At 29.4% G+C, this 24,999-nt stretch overlaps 1 protein-coding gene and 1 long non-coding RNA gene across 5 annotated transcripts in view; one reads left to right on the top strand and one right to left on the bottom strand.

The window, feature by feature from the left end:
- Positions 1 to 24,999, top strand: part of LOC124421296 — a 105,832-nt gene that overhangs the window by 51,037 nt on the left and 29,796 nt on the right. For 2 of the 4 annotated variants that reach the window (XR_006941558.1, XM_046956229.1), the window contains exon 2: positions 2,939 to 4,365. The exons of 1 other annotated variant lie outside the window; for it this stretch is intronic. Coding sequence is in view for 1 of the 3 variants with exons in the window: in XM_046956229.1 (XP_046812185.1) it covers positions 4,292 to 4,365 (74 nt within the window). In the remaining 2 variants the exon portion in view is untranslated. The remainder of the gene's footprint in view (positions 1 to 2,938; positions 4,366 to 24,999) is intronic. One more of the 4 variants, XR_006941559.1, reaches the window with a different exon arrangement.
- Positions 5,926 to 8,266, bottom strand: LOC124421297. The gene is made up of 6 exons (XR_006941560.1): positions 8,227 to 8,266; positions 7,367 to 7,380; positions 6,700 to 6,845; positions 6,397 to 6,558; positions 6,196 to 6,321; positions 5,926 to 6,140 (listed from the first exon to the last, which is right to left on the bottom strand). It is a non-coding gene; the product is annotated as an uncharacterized LOC124421297 (long non-coding RNA).

Consider the following 24,999-nt stretch of genomic DNA (forward strand, 5'->3'; position numbering starts at 1 on the left):
AAGAGAATGGGCGGAATAGTTAATTCCACTAACCCACAAAAACCTAAAAATAAAATTAACAAAATAATGCTGGTGTTAACACAACAATATTTCTATTTCGTCCTGCTTGTGTGTATTAGTTTTTCTTGTTTTTTCTTGCAATTTCTTTTCCCCCCTTTTCGTAAGTTTGTCTAAAAACTGTTAATTACAAATATGTATAATTCGGGGTCATATAACTTTTAACTGTAACTATCTATTAGAGAACCACTTTTGGAAATTAAGTTTAAATGTAAATCTCAAGTTAAATTGTGGTGAATTATCACGGAATTTTGAAATCATTAAATTTTTATAAAATTCACTTTATTTTCAAAATATTTGTAAATTTTTTGAAAGATCTGTTTCTGTGAAAAAAATAAATTTGGTCAAAGGTCAAATTCGATATGTATATGATCATATAAAGATTTTTGAATTCAACCGATCTACTTTTTTAAACCCATCACCTTTGTGAGGAGGTTTGTAATTTCTATAATATAATTTTCCGAATCCATAAAGTATATATGTTCTGGATCCTTATAGATAGCGGAATCGATTAAGCCAAGTACTGTTTGTTGAAATCAGTTTTTAGAGGACCCCAGATATCGCCGAGATCGAATTCTGTTAGACATGCTTTCGGTAAGATCGATATTAAAAATCAGCAAAATCGGTCCATAAATAACGGAGATATAAGCAAAAATCCGAGACAACCTCTGAAAATTTCATCAAAAATTGAGATGTTATATTTATGCACAGACAGAAATTGCAAAAACCAAAATACATAATGAAAAAAATTAGGCAACAACCCATAAAGGGAACTTTTGGGTACTTTTCCGTTTTTCAAAAGGTACTTTTTGAATTTGTCATAATATTGAATCTAGAAACACGAAATTAAGCATGTTGAGCCCGAAGTAAGTTATGTAAAAAAGGACTTTTAGGTTGTAAAAAAATTATGTTTCAGTGGATCATATTCAAATTTTTAATTGCATTTTTTAAAATAGCAATTTTATGTTTTTGATAACAAGTTTTTGTTACAATAAACATAGAATAGTTGTATTGAGAATGTCGGACTATGTTTTTCTCTGCGTGAGGATTCAATGTAAGGACAACAACTGTGATTTAGTCTTTAGTAGAAGCAAAAGCTTAGTAGAAGCTTTATAACGACATTCAAAATCCAATTTGGGCTAAAACTAACGAAACACTGGTTGAAACACTGTAGAATATACGAGAAACGTCCGAATCTACACTTAAAACAAATCACTCATTCGATCTGTGTTTGGCGTCTGTATGGCATCAAGACTGGAATATCTGAACAAAATCACTAGGCACTCGATGGAGACTTTGTTACTGAGCTATAACAAAAATAATAAACAACTTTTATTTACAATCAATAAATTTTCCTTGCACCATCCTAATGAAACTAAATACTTACTTTACAAAATTTGATCCACTCTGTGAGTAACTTTCCAAAATTGCTATTTTCTTTAGTTTTCAATGTTCCCTCTAGGATTTATTTAGAAATTGTTTTTATCTAAATATAGTCAACCACCTCCTAACGCGTTTGTTATATTGACAAATTTAATTTTGTGATTTAAAAAAAATCATTTCATTTAATTTTTTTTCATTCATTTTTTCTATTTATTTGATTGCACATGTAAGTACAGGTGTAAGTACTTATACTCGTGTACGTACACATGTATACAAACAAAAATCCTGTATAAACATGTAAGTAATGTTTACAAACATATGAACATATGTATGTAAGAATGTCAAATATTACTGTAAACAAATCCTTGAAATAAACGCTTAAATTTAAAGAATTTATACATTTGAATATTTTCTTTTTGGTCGAGATTTATTTAAAATACATAGATTTACTTTTGAAAATTACACACTTAAGGTAAAATAAAAGTATCTGGTAGGTTTATCAGTTTCAATAGATTGAAATGGAATAAAGAGATTTAAGTACCTGATTGTTAGCAAAAGGCATTTTACATAACAGTTTAAAATATTTTGAGATTTTGGGTATTTAAGAAATATGCTTTAAACTCAGTTCAGTTATAGTTCGGTTCTAGGTCAGTTCAGTTGTAATTCTGTGCTAGTACAGTTCTAGTTCAGTTCTAATTCTGTTCTAGTTCAGTTCTAGTTCAGTTCTAGTTCAGTACTAGTTCATTTCTAGTTCAGTTCTAGTTCAGTTCTAGTTCAGTTCTAGTTCAGTTCTAGTTCAGTTCTAGTTCAGTTCTAGTTCAGTTCTAGTTCAGTTCTAGTTCAGTTCTAGTTCAGTTCTAGTTCAGTTCTAGTTCAGTTCTAGTTCAGTTCTAGTTCAGTTCTAGTTCAGTTCTAGTTCAGTTCTAGTTCAGTTCTAGTTCAGTTCTAGTTCAGTTCTAGTTCAGTTCTAGTTCAGTTCTAGTTCAGTTCTAGTTCAGTTCTAGTTCAGTTCTAGTTCAGTTCTAGTTCAGTCCCAAAGTTGATGCTATAGTGTGGCGTCAAATATAATGTGTATGATGTAGGCAAAATCTGACAGTTTTGTATCAGACCAAATATTTTTGCAAGTTCAGGGAAAAAATAAAGGTCTGATATTTTAGAGTTATATATGTTTGAAATGTGTTTAAAAAACATTGTTTATTGTTTTGAAAAAAAAAAAATATAAATATTGAAAATTAATATCAAAAATTTTGAGAAAATAAAAGAAACTAATTAAACAAATGGTTCGAATATACATACATCACAAACATTTACCAGGGGTTTAATAAATGTATTTGAAATTAAACAGAAGAAAAAAATTCTAAACAAAACAAATAAACAATTTGATTTGTTGGTAAAAACAAATGAAAAAATTAAATAAATAAAACTAAGGGAAAGGAATAAAAGAACAAAAAAAAAAAAAAAAAATAAAAAACTAATTTTCTTATTCACCTCTTTTAAGTTTAAACGATTCAAAAAAACAACAACAAAAGAAAATCAAACAAACAACCCGGTCAGCCCAGCAACGGCCAGTAATGAAAATGTGTCAACAGCAATTGAACGGCATTTTCAATTAAACGCTGGCCGGAACAACAGCATAAAAGTAACGAAAGCGTTACATTTTTTAACAATTTAACAAACAAGTGGAAATATTTTTTTAATTTGTTTATTATTTTCTTTAATTATAGATTTGAAAGTGAAATAAAAAAATAAGAAAAAATAGAATAAAATGTTTAAATAATAAATAAAGAAAAAAAGCCACAAACATAAGAAAAAATTGTGTTTTAATGGCCAACGAAGCGTATGAGTGACATTATAATATGAATTTTTAATAAAAGTAAATCTTTTATAAAATAACAATAAATAACATTTACATCAACATAAATTTAAGAAAAAGTGTTTGATAATAAAATTCCAGTGAAATGTTTTAAACCCCTTACGAATGTGAGTGTTGCTGGAGGTGGAGGTTTTGAAGAGGTTTTTTTTCAAAATTTAAACGTCAACATTATTAAAGAAAAATTTACATAAAACGAAAAAGGAAGCGGAAAAGAACAAAATTAAAAATGTACAAAAGAAAGGCTTAGAAATATAAGAATGAAATCATTTTGACGTAATTTTTGTGTTTTTATTCTCTACTGCTGCTACGTTTTCTTAATGCTGCTTCGTTTTGACATTTAGCATTAAGAAAAGAAAATTTTTAAGCTTTTGACAACAACAACAACAAAAACAACTATTAAATAAACATGAAAAATAAGCTGTAACTACTAAAATAGCTAAATGTACCTGGCTTCGTTAAAAAAATTCTGGAACAATTAATTAACTAAATAAATTTTAACAACAAAAAAATGTTTTAATAACAAAAATTTTAAGACAAAAGCTAATAAAAACTATTAATTTATACAAAAATTTAATAATTTATTAAATAATATAAGCAACGAAGCATATCCTAAAAACATTTCAAATAATTTCAATTGTGCGGGCTCTAATTTAACTTTTCTAAAACTCGCTCTTTAAATATTACTCATACGTACAACAACATTATCATTCCTTGTTTATATTAGAAATTAAAAAAAAAAAAACATTTCTGTGATTTGTTCAAAACAACAACAATAACCACAAACAAACTAATCCTTAATAATTTTTCTCGTTTCCAAAACTCTCTCTCTCTCAAACAATTAACTAAAACGGAAATAGAGTTTTAAAACTGAGAGTGCATTCAAACTTTTTGTTGTCTTTTTTTCGAATAAATTAAAAACAACTGTTTCATACAAGTTTAAGCAACATTAGCCACATAAGCAACAATATTTCCCTAACAATGCGTGTCAAAGTGGGTAAACGTATATGGCTGAAAAAGAGACGTTCAAAACGTGAAAGTTTTCCCAAGCCCAGGTATTTATTTAAACAATTTTTTTTATTTTAAAATTATTAACAATTTGTATTAAAAATTAATAACTTTCTAAAACTATATATTATATTACATTTATTTTTAAAATTCCTTTAGAAAAATCCCCATTTATTAAAAAATATTTTAAGAAAAATCAATAACAATTACTCAGCAGTAAATACAATACATTTGGAAAATTATAATACACAAAAAAAATATCTAATTAATTAAAGAATTTATAATTTATTAACTTTAACTGCCTTATACATAAACATTTATCAAAGGTTTATAAAACAAATTATCGTACACAATTCTTCTTATAAACCTTTAATAAATATTTATGAATAATACCCTACGTGTATTTCTCTATAAATTTAGCTAAAAATTTCCACTTTAACTATTAAGTATTTATATTGTGTTTTTAGTTTTTTTGTATTCTTAAGAAAAATTAGTTAAATTATTAATTACATTCTTAGAAAAACATTACTTAATAATTGCTAATTGTTTCAAAACATTAATTAGATTAGCATTTTTTTGCAACTCCAATTCATCACTGTTTGTCACTGATAGATTGGGAGAAATAAATGTTTCTATCATTGTAATACACAGGCCAACAATGAGAAAACTTTGTAAATAATGTTCCCGAAATAAAAATATATTATCAACTACCTCAATTTCCACATTTTAATCTTTTAGCCTATCTGACTATATACTTGTGGCGAATACCCGTCGTACTGTTCAAGCTCAAATTTTGACTCTAGTTCCAATTGAGTTCAGTTCTAGTCCAGTTGTAGTTCATGTCTAGTCCAGTTGTAGTTCATGTCCAGTCCAGTTCTAGTTCAGTTCTAGTACAGTTCTAGTTCAGTTCTAGTTCAGTTCTACTTCAGTTCTACTTCAGTTCTAGTTCAGTTCTAGTTCAGTTCTAGTTCAGTTCTAGTTCAGTTCTAGTTCAGTTCTAGTTCAGTTCTAGTTCAGTTCTAGTTCAGTTCTAGTTCAGTTCTAGTTCAGTTCTAGTTCAGTTCTAGTTCAGTTCTAGTTCAGTTCTAGTTCAGTTCTAGTTCAGTTCTAGTTCAATTCTAGTTCAGTTCTAGTTCAATTCTAGTTCCGTTCTAGTTCAGTTCTAGTTTAGTATTTTAATGTTGCAAAACTTTTTGCATTCAGCAAATATCCTTGCTCTTTACATACTTAACGATTAAAGTACTTCAACACAAAACACTTCTTATCAATTAACATGTTTATATAAATTATATCAAATATATTATTAGACTACTAAATTATTCATGCAAAAAAGAGCCATAACATATGTCTTAGAATAAAGACTTAAATACAAGAAAACGTTTGTTATAAGTAATTAATATGTATTGAGTATAGACAAATAACAATCTTAAACAATTTACATGTCTAAATAGTATCACTTAATAGATCAAACTCATCATATGTATGTATTGATACGTGACGTATGAGTGTTAATTAATTTAATTTCATTTATCACATGTGGCGTATACTTTATTTTATTTTCTATTTTGCAATATTTATGTTAAACATAACATTTTTTTTGTATTTTATTTTCACATAAATCTTTATAATTTCCTAATAAATTTATTATTAAATACTTTTCTATACAAATAGATAATTTATTAAATGATCCTAGTTATTAATTGTAATTATTTATAAACGAACATAAATGTTTCCATGGCTACTTAAAAACAACGCCTTCTATTCAACAACCATTAATAATATAAATATGTATGTATATATGTAAACAATAATTCGATTTAAGCTAAAAGTAAATAGATATGAAGTATATTCGGTTATGTCGAATCTTATATACCCACCATTTAAGTGTACATAAGTCTTAAATATAAAGTGAATAAAAATAGATTGGGTTTTTACCCAAATTTTTATCCAAAAACAACTTGGGTTTATACGACCTGTAAGGGGAATATCGGAAGAAAGAGCCACTAAAAACGAAAAGAGGATTAAAGGACAATTATTATTGGATACTATATTTTCGTGTAGAATGCGTGTATACAAACCTGCGAATGGTTTATTCGTTCTAATCGAACATTAGATAATTCCGATAAATCATAAAAAAATATATCCATCCCAAGGAAGATTAGTTATTGTCTGCTCCTCACCTTAATCTAGATTTAAATAGATTAAGTTTTGTACCTAGTTTTGCAACTTCTGTCCCAGCACTAGTTGGGTGCATACAGAACGTAATTATGTATTTGTGGATGAAAGGGCAACATTAAATTTTATTAGAATCCAATAAGGATCGTGGGTATATGTTATTTCAAAGGTATACAAAGTTAACAAATCTGTATATAAGTACTCACACGAAACATTAGACCAACTGTAGTGCTTACTTATATATGAAGATTCCCTCACGATCTTGCCATATTCGCCTGTGTGTTGATATCAATAAAAAGTCCGAAGAAATTAAGATGGACCGCCGTAGTAAGTTGAAAATCTAAAAAGGCTTCTTTTCACTTCTTCATTAGCATTTTATTTTATATTTTTAACATTGAAATGATATTAGATGAAACTACTTAATACGCTTGCTTTTTAATCACTACTTAAATAAGTTCTTACAAATAAGCAACTATAAAAGCAAAACGTAAAATAAAGTACTTTCTTATTTGATTGTGAAGTAAGTGGTTATGTTAGTTAAAGCCATTATCGAGTGCTGTTATACTATATTTGCTTGATATTGAATATGAACAATATCTTTTGAAAATCACTTTCACATATCTTTTCATTTGTTTAGTACCTATACGTAGCTCCATGTTATGTTAAATACTCTCAAATAACAGTATAAATCCATGTCATGTGGTTAATACGAATTAGTTAGATGTGGGTTTATTCTTTACAAATATCAGAACATAAACGCAAAATGTTTTTTTTTTGTTTCACAATATGTAGTTGTATAGGCAGAGTAACCATTGACAACATACATACAAAAACTATATATAAAGGCGTTTACTGACACGCGTATGTACTTACCAGCATTATTAACTCTAAAAGAAAGAAAAGAAATAAAATATTTAATAGTTAATAATAGTAAGATAAACTAGTAAATGTTAATACACATGTTTGTGTGTACAAAACTTTGGAATTGACACCGTTCTTTTTTCATCATCTCATATATTACTTAACATTTAGTTGCAAAATGTCTTTTAATATGTATGCTATTGTTGTTGATGTTACAAGTTCAAGGGTGTGCCTTAACTAATTGATCACTTCCTTGTACTAGGTCTTATAATATGTTTGTATGTAACAGGCGCGTAGCCAGCTTAATCGCTGGTGGGTATTGTTTTTTTTATTTTTTCCATTTGACTATTTTTTACATTTTGTAGTAAAATTTTTTAATATGGAAGAGCTATTCCCCCGTGGATACGCTTCTGGTATGTATATGCGGTAAACATAACACCAACAAAATAAATGATACAATATTATGGAGAAACACAATCAACACTTATAAACGTTCGGTTTAATGTAACCTGCATTTACATAGTAAAAGGGATAATCTATCTATCTATCTATCTATCTATCTATCTATCTATCTATCTATCTATCTATCTATCTATCTATCTATCTATCTATCTATCTATCTATCTATCTATCTATCTATCTATCTATCTATCTATCTATCTATCTATCTATCTATCTATCTATCTATCTATCTATCTATAAATCTATCTATATATCTATCCATCCTATAAGAGATACAATCCCTCCTTGATCATCATCACTCAATCATAAATGAAATTACTCTTTTATACAACTGTTTAGTTGAACATCTAAAATAACACACATATGCAGGTTACTCTACAACTTTATTATTATGTTATTTTTCTATTTACCATCCTTTTTTGCTTTGTTTCTTTCTGCATACTTATATATTTCATACACGTGTTTCTAATTTGTTCACAATTTATTTGTGTTCCTCGACGCTGGCGATAATAATTTCACTTTTGTGCCACTTTCTTTTTCAAAGAAAATTTAATAAAGAATATTTTGCCTTAAAACTTGAAAAAAAATTATTAAATAATTTCTTTGAAGTTTTACAAACGCTTGTAGTTAATATTTAAATAAATTTTTTGAACAGTAGTCTTATTTACTAAATTGTTTATTTAAAAGTAATTTTTTTCTTTAAGCAGTGTATGTACGTACTTTCAAAATAAAATTGAAATTTAAAAAATATTTCATTTACAGAACATTGAACAACATAAAGAATTATGCAATTTTATTTTGATCATCTTTATTTTTTATAGAATGAAGAAGACGAAAAAAAGCATAATTATGTAGATATTTTTCCTGAGATAATAAAAAATTTAAATTAAAGCCTTATATACTATATTACTTGGGGACTACTACGTTACGATAGGAAACATAATAATAAAAAAAGAACAAAAATAAAATGTAATAAAGTGTCTTGTTGGCCACCAGCAACCAATAAAGTCATTCACTATTTGCCCTGCAAAGTGTATAAAATGAAAGTTAAGGAGAATATTTCCATAAAATATAAATCATACGCTCCATAGAACCACACAAAAGTAATCATGCATGCATGTTTGTATTGTAAGTGTTGAACGCTGTGTGTATGTTTATGAGTATATATATTTTTTTCATTTTGTGTTAGTGAAGAGTTTTGACTTCCGTTTCGTTTTAGCAAAGTGAATGAGTAATTTTCATGTTGTATTTTTAAGACTTTAACTAAATACATCCGTGACATTTGATATAATTTGTAGTGACAGTTTAAATTTTTTATAGTTATAAGTGCACTACTATGTATTCATATTTCCTTTCTGTTTGTTGTTCACTTCTCTCTAAAACGGTAACAAATGTTTAGCCAAGCCTGAAAATATGCTATATATGTTTTATATTAAATTTTAAAAGAAATTTATCATAATGTTAAACTAGAGCATGATAAACCATCGAGCATAATGTTAAACCTTTGAACCTTTTTTTGCAAATCTTCAAATGTTTGTTAAAGGATTTTAGTTTTGGTTTGTTATCAGTAATATATGTTTACTCAAATGCTAATAATTTTAAAAGAAAGTTTAAAATTTTTTAAATTTTGTTTATATTCTCTACATAATTCTCAAAATCGATTTGCCCACATAGGTACTATGTTCTTTTATCTCCTTAATTACATTGTGTTGCAATTAAAACTTTTTGACATCTTTGTCTGCAGTTATTTTTAATATCAAGGGAGGACAACAATGTTGACAGAGTTGACTTTATAATAAAATAAAAGTTAAGAAATTGTTTTTTTTTTATATTTATTATTTTCATAAAAAATTCAACACTATGTCACCTAAACACACATGCCACACAACCACAATTTATCAATTTAATTGACCGCATTTATCTTGTGAATTGAAGAAAAAAAAACTACTACCAAGAAAATTCCTATTTTAACCACAATAAAGAAAATATTTAAACACAATTTCACATCCTTTTCATTATCATTATAGTAAATTTTCTTTCGTTTTCTCTTTCAAAAGAATTTTTAAAAAATATATATTTCCAGCCCTTTAAAGAAAGGCTCATATGTATAAAGAGGGGGGAGGGGTGGAAGAGAATTTCAAATAAAATTACTTAAATATTCTACATCGTATAAAGACTTTAACACTTGGTGCTATGAAAACTAATTAACTCAACTCTCTCTATTACAGAGTAAAAAAGCACTTTTTCCTATGAGAAATTATAGAGATGGCAATAAAGGACATTTGGTGCAGTAAAAATTCCATGCAAAAGTACCTAAAGTTTTTCTCTATTAACACTTCGTCATCCCATGTAAACTTGGGTTTTATCTCTTATTAAGTGGGAATGAGAAAAAATCCTTGCAAAACAAATTAACTCTTGTATAAAACTAAACTAATAAATGTACTTTTTGTTACAATGAATTCAGTGTTGTATATCTCATCCCTGTCTCTGTAACTCATACCCAGAAATCCTTAATAAAGGACAAAGGCAATTGGCAAACACAAGTTTTCTTGATCATAGGTATGTATATATCTATGTATGTACGTTTTTTATGGAGAAATGTATGTAAGGCTAAATAATGTTAAATGTTTAGACAATTTACTACCACTACTACCATTGCTACTATCAACAAGAAAGCACCACCATATGGTATCCCAGCAGTTCTGCTAGGGGACAATGTATCCCATTTACACAACATTCTTGCCCAATATTTCAATGCTAGAAATTTTATATATCTATGTATTCAGACCCTTATTGACTGACTATTTCAGATAAGCAATACACACCTTTTTATCCCTAAGTAAACAAGCGGGAAATCACTTTTCATTGTTGTGTTGCTTAGTAATCTTAAGATAAATAATTTTTTGATATTTGGCTATCTATTTGCCTGCAAAAACGTAGCAAGTGTAATCACTTTCCTATTAACATACTTTATAATGATTACTACATATCTTTATGATTACCTAGAACTACTTTAATAACGTCTTATTAATAATTTGATATATTTTCAAAAGTCGAAGTGCTTTACGTGAACACTTGCCTTGTTGGCCTATGGTGGTATTTTTTAATTACGGGGGGAGCTTTTGTAAAGACTCACCATCGCCCCATTCGATACACTCATAAGAGAACAGCATACGCCAGACTCACTCTAGGTATATGGGCTGATCAGTTCCACATACCCATACATTCATACTGTATTGTATACAATGAACATCAACTTATTTCCAACGCTTAGTCCCACAGTCACTCCTCTGTGGGATATCTGTTGTCATTATATAGACTTGAACATTCATCAGTCTTTCATCTGCAACTCTTCCTGCTAATTTGGACAGGGCAATCAGGACATAGTCCATAGTCACCACCTGTAGTTCCAGATTGTGTAGTTCTCTGGTTAGACCCCATGTCAAATCATTCCAAGGACTAGCCGAGGAGTAAAATAATATCACCAGTTTATTCCAGGCATACTAGATATACTGGTAACACCATGATTGGATAATTCATCAAGGAAACATTCCCTCGGGGGATATGGAAGCTGTATGCGTTATTTCACACGATTTACATTGAAATTAGCTGTAAGCGATTGGGTAAGCACTTGCGTCCAATTATATCCCAGCAAAAACTGGGTAATGGCTTTCAATTGTAATTACTTACCTAACAACATAGATAACAACATAGAAGTAGTCCAATAAGGTCTTACTAATAATGCTGTATATAAATACTTTCTAATTCATTAGTCATCTTGCCAGTAAAGATATAGAAGCTGTATACGTTTACGATTTTCTATGACAATTTTTTATAATTACTTGTAATCGTTAGTAGTAAGTACTTGCCTCTAATGACATCACCGTGTTAAAACAATGACTTAAAATGCTATTTTGTAAGTAAATTTTAGCATTTTAAGCCCTTACATGGCAATGAAAGTGTTACTGGGATCACCATAAATGTAAAAAATTGTAGCATTTTAACACATTACCTAGTAATGCAAATTTATTAAATTATTTAATAAAATGTTATACATAGATCCCCCCGAATAACAGGGTACAGTGCAAACTATTATAATGACTACAGTAATGTCAGTTGAATGCTTCAAGTACCATTTTCAAATTATACGCAGACACTTTAACATCTGAACTTGAAAGCAACAAAAAAAAATGGAATACAAACAGCACAAAAACAACTAGAAAAACAACATCATGTGTTTTTTTTATAAAAGAAAAACTATGTGGGTCAATTACTTTGACATATGAATGAATGTTAAAAGAATGACTCTGTACGTTTTGTGTCAAACAGTAAATGGCAATTAAAGGTATAATATTTGAAAAATGGCGCCAAAGAATTCAACGAAATGCAGCTAACTTCACATCAATTAGTATAAGTACTATTGCAATGATTTAAATATATACGTTGGGTTCTGATTTTTATCAGAAAAGTTTGATTCCAATCCGTTAATATATAGTAGTGATGGATTGACTTTAAATAATGGAAGTAGTTCATTACTTAAAATCCTTTAAAAACAAAGATTTGTTATTCTATTTGTAATACAACAAGAGGTATATATTTTGGCTATTTAAAAGATTGTACGACGATCAAGTCACCCCATCCATCCATCCGTCCGTCTGACTGTTTACGAACGTTAAGGCCTAATAGGTTGCTGGGAATGATATATTTTATTCACACACCCGTTGCAGTGAAACTGATCAGAGTGTCTGATGGGAAACGAAACCTCGCCATCTAGACTTATAAACCAAACTATCAACTATTAACTCTTCTCTTCAGAAAATACAAATCCTATACATACATAATAAATTTCTAGACGAGCTGATCAAACCGGACATGTCATTAATATGTACAGGACATATTGGGCTCTTATATACAAATTCTTGGGAACTGTGAGTGATTGATCTTACATAAGTCATAGTGGTAAATTGAAACATTCTAGCAAACCAGATAATCTTTTGTTGCGTATCATAATGTCAAGTGACATGATGTCCATTGACATTGTTCATGGACATTATGTCACTTTTTTAAAATGTCATCACTTATAAAACAGAAATATATAAAAAAATTAGTTTAGAACTTAAGAAAGGGACACACTTATTCCGAAAAGAATTGCTCCTAAATTTGGTGTATGTTTCATTTTGGATTCCTTTCAAAAAGTTTCTAACCCTGAGGAATTTCGAATACCGGCTTCGCTAAAAAGGCTTTTTTTTTTTGATAAATGGGCCCTTTAAAATCCATAGACATGCTGTCGCATTGCTCTTGAACATTGTGATACTTTTTAAATTGTCATTATGTCAATGGACATTAGGACTCAATTTAGTGTGTCATAAGGTCCATGGACATTATGACACACCACCTTATATTATGACATGCCGCAATTTTTAGTGGAAAGTTTAAGTTTAATATATTTTTCAACAGCCAGAAGGACAGATTGACCTAATTGATATGTCAGTTGATATCTTAGATCTAAGGTAATTTTTGACTGTAATAGTCAAGTGGTAAGCTTCTTAAACATACATAAGTATCAGGCTATTCTGGAATAATCGACAATGAAATACCTATAAAGGGAAGAGGACTTGAAGAAATTTACCCGGCTATTGCATTCGCAGGTTTAACTTCATCAAGTTCAATGGCTAAAATAGAGAATTATTCCATACTAAAAATCGCATGGGTTAAACCCATATGAGTTGACAAACAGGATTACGGGCACAACTATACAATATTCGACATACGAAGTAGGATAATGTAGAGCGAGCGGAGAGAACAGTGAAATGTTGTCATTGCTTGCTTTGTCATTGCCAAGCTTTCTTCGAAAATACCAAGTATTTGTTTCAAAAGTTCCGAGAAACTTTGATTTTGAACATTGGACAATAATTTGAATCGTTATATAAGGGTTTTCCATTAACATTTCCATGACCTAAATATACATATTTCATATATTTTCCTTTTACTTTTGTTACACACTGTACGTGTTGCTCCTTGCATATATTAAGTTTGAAAGCATGATTGTTTTACAGTAATTATGTTGTCTTACGAGAACATAAAATAACTAAGACATGTTATATAAAAAGCAGTCTTACCAAATGGGTCCTTTGTAAGTGGGTCAATTGTTAAATTATTTACATTGATTTTATAAAAAAATAAATTAAATTTTAACTAAAATTTGTTGAAGTTTTAGAAACCTTCAGATACTTTGTGCAAATGCTTCTTTAGGACTTATTTTACAACAAATCTTACATATTTCATAGGAGTTCAAATTTATATTTAATTAACTTATCAATCGCATACATAAGGCATGAACTCGTCTGCTACTCATAAGTATGCTTAATGAAACACTGACGGACAGATTATTATGTGGATAAGAAAAAAGATAGTAAAAACTCAAGGTTATTTAAGCAATCAAAAAAAAAAAAAAAAAAAAAAAACTAAAAGAAAATAAAGAATATAAAAAACATATTTAATATAAAGAAAATTTTTCTTTATATTAGTCTCTAAAGTCATTTAAATCATGCATGCTTGTGCAAGTTTTACAATGTACATATATTTTATGTTCAATTTCTATAATTTTATTATGTTACCTTTTTAATATTAAATTATAAATTTAAGAAATATTTCTCTACAAAAAGTATAGATTTATTTATTAAATTACAATTTCTATAATATAAAATGATTTGAATACGTAATAGGTTTCTATAAGAATGTGGTTGAGACTATAAAAATATCGTTATTTTTTTGTTTAATGCCATAAACAAGTAAGAGTTATATTCGACTAAGCTGAATTGTTTCTATTGGTATTTTCTAAAAGTTATTATTTGTTTATTAGATAAAGTAGACATATTTTGTATGAAAAGTTTTGGTTTTTCCCATCCCTTGGATCCACGCCTGTCACAACATCACACTCATACTGAACTTCCAGCTTAAGGTTTTGTGCTCTTAGAATCAATAGAATTTTGTCCTATCTTCTTGCTGACCAGATTCTATCTCTTACCGTACTGAGCTTTGTTTGTCGGTTTATCGACATCGGTGTGTTCTTTTGGTACAGCCTAGTTTCTATCTTCTAGAAGTTTATTTTGAGATAACATTAACTTCGAATTTGTCATCCAAATATCTTGCTTGACCTGTTCACCCTTAAACGCAGGATTCTGAATTGAGATTCTTCATATTCTCAGTTGATCCGAGAGGATTCTTTTTGCATTCTATGAGAGAGTTCAATATATCCTTCTAAGTGTCCTAAGAGATCGTATTTGCTTCTTGTGAGAGGATTCAATATATCCTTCGAATTGTCTTAAGATAATTTCCTGAAAGCAGCTCCTTTAACATTTCCTCAGTGCAAAAAGTCGAATTACTCCTGTCATGAACTATTGGAATTTTGTCTGTGGGATAATCGGCTGTCTAGTTTACTCTTTATTCTTCTCCCTCTCTCTAGTTTCTTCTTTTTCGTTTTTCCAGGCTTCATTTAAGACAACTTTAACTTCATCTTTGTTTTTCGAGGCCTGTTAAACAAAGTGGTCTTAAATGGCCATATTAACTTTGAGGATGTCTTCCAAATTGCTTGACTTTTTCACCCTTAACTGTAGGATTTTCAATTAAGCTTATTTTTATTCTCAGTCTCTCCTAGTAGATTCTATTTACTTCATATGAGAGAATTCATTCATGGCAGCTTAACTATGCTTCGCCATTCGTTTTACTTCATTCTTTTTTGGGATTTGGAATGATGATGATGTTATTATAATCTGAGAATTCAAAGTTAGATCCCTCACTTATATTTAAAACTGCTGAGAGTTGTCTCCGAGTAAATAATTCTCTTTCACTCTTTCATTGTAGTAAACACTTGCTCATGATTGCAGTAATACAATGACGCATGACTCCCGGATCAACAATTGTCGCCGTTATTGAGTTATTTAGTACATGCACTGTAACTTTTACGGAATACTCCATTAAAACCACAAACGTCCAAGTTGGTGGAATTTTGTGTTCCCCGATGTAAAACCATAATTAGGAAATGGTAGATCAGCATCTCTTATCCGCCTCTTGGAAACGTGCTTGGTTAGAGAACTTTTACCATATACTTAAGTATTCGCCTAAATATCTTTATAAAATATTATTGCTTAAGTAAATATTACATTCTCAGAAGTTTCACCTTTAAATTGAACAACTCATTAAAATAAATTACCAGTCATTTCCTTATCCTTTTGTGCTTTGCACAGCACTTAATATGCTGAGAAAATACTAAAGCAATAAACCCCTTTCATTACAAAAAATAAATATTCTCCATATTATACAAATATTTAATGAAAAAAGCAAAAACAATTAATTCTATACTTTAAGGCTTATCCAAACATGTCTCGATAGTTCCTAGAAAAACAAACATTAAAACCTCTTTTCACTATTTCTTCATTAGCATTTTAACTCATTACTTTAAAACGGTGATGATAAATACATCCACATTCGCTTACCAATAAGGAGTTAAGAAATGCTTACGTAAAACTTACGCTTACAAAGAAGTTATTAGGTAAGTTGTTTTGACAAAAACGACAATACCGAAAATAAAGTACTTTTAAATCAGATTGAAAGAAAGTCATTACTAGAGCACTTGAAAGTAAAGCAGGCGGTAAATAGTGAGTGGTTATGTAAGTACAAGCCATTACCAGGTATATTCTAGCTTATTTCATGAAATATTCGAACAATGTAAATATTTTCTTAAATTTTTAAAACAAAAATTCTTCTTTCCATCATAAAGAAATGGCAATTTTTAATGATTGCTACTAAGCGGCAGTATAAAGTGAAAAATGTATATTATTTTATTTAAGACACGACCTCACTTATTAGCCCAAGGTTAAGAAAAAGGGTTTTCACTTTCACTCATTCATTCTTGACAATGGCAACGAATGGCAATAAACTGTCATGTGAAAATGCCAACTGATTGCATGCGTATAAAATATAAACTTTTTATAGATTTTTGTTTTTGCAAAACTTATATTTGGCTAAAACAAACTATTGTAATACTTTTTACTCTTTATAGAATTATTACAGTTTTCTTTGGGTAAAATTTACACAAATATGTATACAGGAAATTAGCGTATATTTTTCTTTGAAAACCACATGTACACTTTATTTTTGGCATGCCGCTTGATAATGAAGATGTTGTAATATGTAATAATAAAATCTATTATAAATTGTATTTATTTAAATTGAATTCATTTTTACGGAAATGAAATATTTCTTGAAAACATACAACAATTCATTCTTTCATACTGTTATGATAGACATTTGAATATTTATTTTAATGGAAAGTTGTTGAGTGACTTACTATGTATATTCTAAAGAAAATATTACTAGAACAGTAAATGTTACTGCATATTGTTTTGAACCATTTTCATATCTTGTCATATTTTTTTGTAGTTATAAATAGAACTAGTTCAAAATTATATAAGATTCGTTTAAAAACTAGTTTCTTTATTTATTTACCAGGCTCGGGGAATGACAATTACATTAATCAATTGGCTCGTAGGAAAGAACGACAATAAAGAAGCCAAAGACCCAAGTACGTGATTTTAAACAACTTTTTCTATAGGGTCCTTGTGCCTGTCAAAATTTGGAAAAATTATTTAGTTATAAACAGGACAAGGATTTCTATACAAATGCATGTTTTCAGTCAGTAACTAAAATAACTTTTAACTAGTTTTCTTATCAAATCATAGAATTTGCTACAAAATGGCATCGATTTGTTGTTGCATATTTTTTTGCATATTTTTTTGCATATTTTCTATAAATGCATAAATTGCATATTTTGCTTTATATTGCATATATTTGCAACATTTTTATAGCATATTTTGTATATTTTTTAATTTTTCTAAAACAAATTGTTTTGTTTTCTCTGTATTTAATATTTTAACAACAAATTTGGTATTTACATACCCAGGAAAAATTTTAGAACTTGTTCTAAAAACTACTAGTTCTAGAACGAGTGAAAACAGAACCATTTCAGTAGTAGTGTCGCCATTACTTCCATGGAACCCGTTCTTTAGTATATTGTTGTGGTTCTTAAATACTTCTAAATAGTTTTCAAGGAACTAGTTCTCTGAAACTAGTTATACATTGCTACTGCACTAGTTCAATGGAATGCATACTAGTTCCGTAACAACTTATTGGAATCAATTGAAAAAAAACGACAAAAAATTAAAAATGTATAAACTTATTTTTATCGAAATAGAAAACGCGTTCAAATGTATATCTTTGCATTCCACTGAATTGAATGGTACCGAGAGAAGAGAAAGTTAGAGGTGCGGAAGAATTATATTCAATTTTACGTAAGATATGTATGTTTATGTATGTAAGTTTTGTAAATAACATTGGTACAATAGTAAAAATTCCTCAACAGTTTCTAAAAATTGCTCCTAATCTTTATAATTCCAAACAAAAACGCTAAAAAAGAAATATTTATACGTTCTGTAAAGCTTCCCTGGAACTAGTTCCGAGGTTGACAAACTCAAACAGAAATCATTGATTAAAGAACTTGTTCCAGAAGCATTCCAAAGAACGAGTGCCTGGTTATAAATAAACATAACTACTTCCCGTTATGAGTTCCCGAATCACATATCGAGGGTACAGTCAATTTTAAACCGATCCTCATTCAAATTTGACATAGAGTTTTTTTCTGGTAAAGAACTAACTTATGTCAAATTGTCATCGGTATCTAGTTTTTTAAGGTTAGTAATAATGATCGAAATTATTTTCTGAAGGGATCTTTGTATGATCGACAGGTTCAATTATATACTGATCCTCATAATGTTTGTAGAGAAATTTTTGCTTGTATGAAAGTTTTTTATGAATTATTTTATCGCTTATACTCATTTTGGCTTGTACGAAAGTTGTTTATGGTGAAATTAATTACCGTACTCGTACTTAAAGGGGACATTATATAGAGAGTATGATCCGTTATGAACTGATTACGATAAAAGTCACAAGAAACTTATTTACGTCAAATATCAATTCTATACTTGTATTTTTAAGGCAGAAGTGAGCGTTAACCCTTTCACGTATACGGTACACCAGTGTCCCAAGATTTTTTATAGATTTTTATTAATTTAGAGCGTTATTTTGAGTTTAAAGCTATAGTTATTTCTTAGAATTTGATGTTAGTATATACTTAAAAGGATAGCATCCCTTGATATCCTTCGAAAACACTATTTTCCATTTTTCATCAAAAATTATCATTATACGTCAAAATAAAGTGTGCATAAATTCATATCAATAAAAAGTCTAGCATTTTAGTTTTGTGTGTGAAAGGTTTACTTTTTTGAAGGGGATCTTATGTATATGAGAGTAGTGTCATTTATGAACTGATCCTCAAAAAAATTGGTAGATGGATTTCGACTTACAACGAATTTCATTCCTACACTGGTATTTTTGAAACAGTTTTACCCGTTAAAACTGTTTTTTGGGGATCCTTTTGTATGGGGGCTTTCCGAAAACTTACATAAATCTTCCCTATCTTGGTGTTATTGCAATCCCAGGAAAAAGACTGGTGATGATCCAATGTATTTTCGGTCTTTCATTGAAATGTTTTGACATTTATGTGGCAGAGTTTTGAACATTGTCTTGTACCGGTTATTGGAGAAATCTCTTCGTGGTACATGTTGTGGCTGTGGCTTAAACGCATATTCTCGAAAAGAGAATGTTGGTAAAAATGCTGATGTTTCGTATCTTGCCGAGACAATAGATACCTTTCAAGGGTGTCACTGTGGGACTAAGTGTTACAAGTGGATTGATGTCAAATGTCATCGAAACGGAATGTATGTAGTATGAGTGTGTCTGATGTTTTTCTCTATAAGTGTACCGGATAAAACAGAAATGTGGTAAATTAAATGGCGTTTGCTAAAAGGTATCTTACACATTCCATTGAATTTTCCTTCCTTGTCTGGGTATGTTTAGGTTTTACTCTGTTCATACCAGATTTAGCACTGTAAGTTTTCTAGTAAGAACAACTCTATCTGTTACTTCTCTATGTGCTGTTGCCGAATCATTTGCCGAATAAATGGAAGTGAAGTTTTTGCACTTCGAAAGTATAGCAAAGGAGGTAGCAATGGATAAGAGATGTGATTGCTCGAGTATTTAAACAAAGTGCTTGTGAGTCGGGAAAAAAATTCTTACCTTTTGGATGAAAATGACCACCGTGAAATTAGGTTTTTATAGAAGCTGTTCAAATAAAGCAATTTAACATTTTGTGCAAGCGTATCTTTTAAATGTTACAGATTAATATATATATCCAGATATTTTAGATTTTATCCCATTTTGTTATGTTTGATAATGAATATTAAAATATAATTAAGATATTAATAACCTACTGTATTTAATGTTTCCTTAACATGTAAACTTGAAGATTAATTAATTTTTTTTGTCTATTTTCAGGTATGTAAAATATACATAATATTTAAATTTAAATACATATCTACTTAATCCAACAGGTGAGAAAATATAAGTAAAATAAGATAATTAAAAAAATTTTAAAAAATTATGAAAAAAAGCTAAACAATTAGATGGCAAATATTCTCTTGTTTTAAAACAAAAGCTAAAGTACTATTATAATTTTTCCCTCCGGACATAATAACATGTACTTAGTTCTAATTTATATTTCCCACAAATTCTTTATAATTTTAAAATACTTAGTATTATAACATGAACTATTCATTACCTCTAATGTTAATTGCTAAATAATAATTCCCCTAAGTTAAAAGATTTTTTCTTTGAATTTTATAAGATTTCAAACATTGTATATTATCTAGTTTACCCATTATGTTTATTTTTAATTATTGCTGTGTTTGAATATTCACAATGAACAATCTGTTTATTTATTAATTTTTTTCATTAAACTAATCAATGAATCTTTCAACACTTTCCAAGAAATGCGTTTGTTTACACGTTCGTTCATTCATTCAGTCATCTATCCATTTATCCATTTATTCAATTATAAATTGTATCTCAGCTGCTGCGATATTTTCAACTGCAAATGAGCTAAATTTTACAAGTTTTTAATTATTGCTGGTGTTTTATGTGCTTGTTTGCGTAAAAACAACTCGTTCGTTATAATTAACAATTAATTTTGTGTTTAAAATGTTTGCATGTCAAATATTTTGATTTTTGATTTTCTGTTAGTGATGGTAGTACATATTATTATTTTACTTCTATAAGTCTTGTAGTAAGTAAGTAGTAATTATTTACAAGGACCATTACTTTAAAAGTTATTTTAAAGAGTATTTTCATGGACGGACACTACAGTGTTTAACATAATACTCCCAGCGAAAGAAGAACTTACAAAGAAGCGAAAAAGATGTAGAATTTACTCCATGAAAGTACTGAAAAAGACCTGAAGAAGTGATGATTTTAACACAGGCTTGTCGTAGGTGGGATGTCCTTCTTATTTAATTACAAATTCATAACATCTGAAGTCATTCTCAGGAAGTAAATTTTATGTTCTCTTTTTTTATTAGGAAGAGAAATTGTTGTATTTTTGACTTTAATAATATTAACATAAATAAAAAATCACAGGCATTTATCAATCAACTCCAAAATATAATGGGTTTAATTCAAAAATTAAATCAGTAGAAAAATATACCTTAAATTTTTAACAAAGTTGTATTCTTTTCGCTTCTTTGGAAGTTAACAAACATTACTTTCACAGAAGGTACACAACTTCACTTAGTGCTACTTTTGAAGTGGTGATAAATGTTATTCTTATGGAAGTACTTCGTTTTATTTTTGCATTGCTTTAAAAGTTATTTAAAAGTGTGCTTTCTTTCGACAAAAACGTATGAACTTAAAGTAATCAGATAATGTCGCACTATCGGCATGGTCGGATACTATAGTATCCACCATACTAGTGTTATATAGATATGAGTATAGATGTTTATTAAGCAAGAATTTTTGTCCATATAAACCTACTATAGGTCATTATTTACTACAGCTATTTACCACATTTACCATTTACTACAGCTATTTTCCATTTTCGTAATAATAGCACCCCTATCGCCAATAGTACTGAAAATTTTGTTCCCTTGAAATTTTTATTTCCCTTTGAGGGAAAATTGCTATCGTGAATTTGTTGTGAACAATTCATTCACAATAGTTGATTTTGTATGGAACAGCTGTTCAATGTTTACAAAATTTCACAACAGGAGAATTTTTTCACGACTAAAAAGTTAGTAAACGAAAAACGTAAAAAGGGAACATATTTTACGTGAAATGATGATTATCGATAGGGGTGATTCTCTAGTACTTATTAAAAGCTTATCAGCCCTGATTTTACTGCTGTACTTCTACAGCCACCAGAGTACTCGAACTATCTAATCTCTGACCATAGACACACCGATGCATAACATTCGAGATGCAACAGGCTCACCAACAGCACCTGGACGCATCGAGGACTCTGATAAGTCTGGTATGAACAGAGTTAACTCTCAAAATACCAGGATAAGGGAGGAAAATTAAAAATCCATTCAACCCAGCACACTTCTCAATCAGCCGACACACACATTGAGAAAAACAACCATCATACTTAGTTTAGCTATACTCTAGCTATGCGGGGGGATACGTCCATCCCGTATCTGAAAGACTTGAAACTAACTCATTTCCAAGACACTTCTCTGCAGGGTATCTGTTGTATCGGCAACAGTACCAAACAAATCCCGGCATACTAGAGGTATTGCTATAAATTGTATAAAACTCATACATACAACTGAAAATTCTGTGAAAATTATTAAATTGCATAAGTTGAACCTTAAAAAGCTTTTAAGCTACAACTATTCACAAGATCATCGTAGGTTTGTTGTGGATAGTCCGAATTGTTGAGAGAGTATTGTGACTCACAACAACGATGTTTTCACTTAAACAAGCTGGATGAACATATGTTGCTGTTGCCGTTGGCGTTGGCGTGTCATAATATCCAGTGACATAATGTTCAAGGACCTTATGACACACTATAAAGCGACATAATGTCCATGGACAATATGTCACTTTTTTTAAAATATAATAATGTCCATGGACATTGTGACACAGAAATGTTTTGGAAAATTTCTCTAAAATTTAAGAAAGGGACAATCTTATCCCGAAAAGAATTGCTCTTAAATCAATTGTGTCAATTAAGTGTGTCATAAGGTCTATATACATTGTGACACGCCACCATTGTTGGCATATTATGTTTCGAGCCGGTGGATTGGAATTTCCAAATATTGAATTGTAGCTTGATTGCGAGGTTGGATGGACGAGTAGGTTTGTTTAATATAATTCTAAGTTAAGCTATCACTGAAATATCTTTCCAAAAGTCGTGTTATATAGACAAATTTTCTTTGTAACGTCCTACTGTACAAGTCATATGTTTGTGTACAACACTTTATACAAGTGCCTTCACTCCCATGAAAAGGATGATGATGATGACGCTGCTGATGGTGTGTGATAAAGTTACTGTCATTGTATATTTGGCGTATGTGTGTATTTGTAATAACATGCATACATTAATTCTAACTTTTTTGACAAATAAGGATGTGTTGAATTGAATAAACAAAATAAAAGATAAAATAAACATACTTATTTGTATATCGTCGCACAAAACACGAAAAGCGCTAACAAATACAAAAATTATTTTGCATTGCTCAATTATGAACAAATATCCAATTGAGTGTTGCTTATTTATGAAGAGGATAATTAACTAATTACTTTATATGTCCTTTGTAATCTAGTGGGAGTTCAAAAGCCACTTTAGTCCGTCTAAGTTAGATAGAGTGCCGTTAGTTTTAAATGTTATATTTGTATTGTATAGCTTTTGAAAACTTGTTGTTTGGCACAGTCACCAACAACAGCTTGAGTTAACGATATACAAATATATACAAAAAATCGTATCATATATTCTCATCATTAAAAATGAAAATTTTATTATGAACATACTGTGTTTGAGAATACGTGTACGTCTGTGCTTTTTATACGCGTTTTGTTTTTGTAATTTGAATTTATTTAATTTTTTTTTTCGAATGTTCTCTTCTTTAAAATTTTAATGAGATGCAAATAATGTATAGACATTAAAAGACGTACATTATTAAAACATATGCTCATTAGTGTGACACCAAAAGATATCGATAGCATTTATTATTTAAATTTTAATTCTAATATTGAGTATGAATGTCTTATAAAGGGATTTGAACCGTTAGCTGATTCATATAAGGAGTCCAAAATTGTTTAATTGTTTGTTTTTACTTGCTACAGTTTTAGTCTATCAGACCTGTCACCATAGATTCTGGTACATGAGCTTATCCCTTACAAATATATAGACTTAGACCCATTTCTTTGGATCGTGTGTAATATTGAGTTGACCGTAGGTGTGTATATGTGATATTATATTTCTTAAACTTTATCAGTCTTTAAAGACTTTCCAAACAATATTTCGTTTAAAATTAAAAGATTTTAGAAAGAGGGTCATGACATGTTATAGACCGATCTTTTTCTAATTCCGTAATGAGACTCTAAACGAATTTGTTTTCAATTATACCAAATGTACAGATATAGTCTAATCCACATACCATCTGTAAGGGTTTACAAACTTCATAAAACTCCGTTTGTTTTTCTTGTATTATAGTAGTTAATGAGTTGGGTTAGGTTGATAGAAGGATATATACTACATCAAATCCGAGGAAATACACCTAAACCACTATCGCGCTTTACTTTTCAATGATTAGACATCACTTCCATAATAATTAGATCTATTTTCTACGAATGCCTGACAGGGGTAAATAAAGTGATCCAAAGTTTCACTGTCCTTTCGACATGCTCTACATTCACCTGAATCTGCACGTCCAATTATGTATAAGCTTTTGGGTAAACTCAGAATACGTACCATCATACTAACCCCAGATTTGCTCATTTTGAGAAGATTCTCGTATTGCCCAGGGTCAACAATTAGGATCTTTGTGATTCTGTCCACTGCTTCAGTTAGTTAGTTAGTTTTTGTGTAAACTCAGAATACGTATCATACTAACCATAGATTTGCTCATTTTGAGAAGATTCTCGTATTGCCCAGGGTCAACAATTAGGATCTTTGTGATTCTGTCCACTGCTTCAATTAGTTAGTTAATGCCGTGATACACAGTTGTCACATC

Source organism: Lucilia cuprina, chromosome 2 (assembly GCF_022045245.1).
Source record: "Lucilia cuprina isolate Lc7/37 chromosome 2, ASM2204524v1, whole genome shotgun sequence".
Taxonomy (NCBI): domain Eukaryota; kingdom Metazoa; phylum Arthropoda; class Insecta; order Diptera; family Calliphoridae; genus Lucilia; species Lucilia cuprina.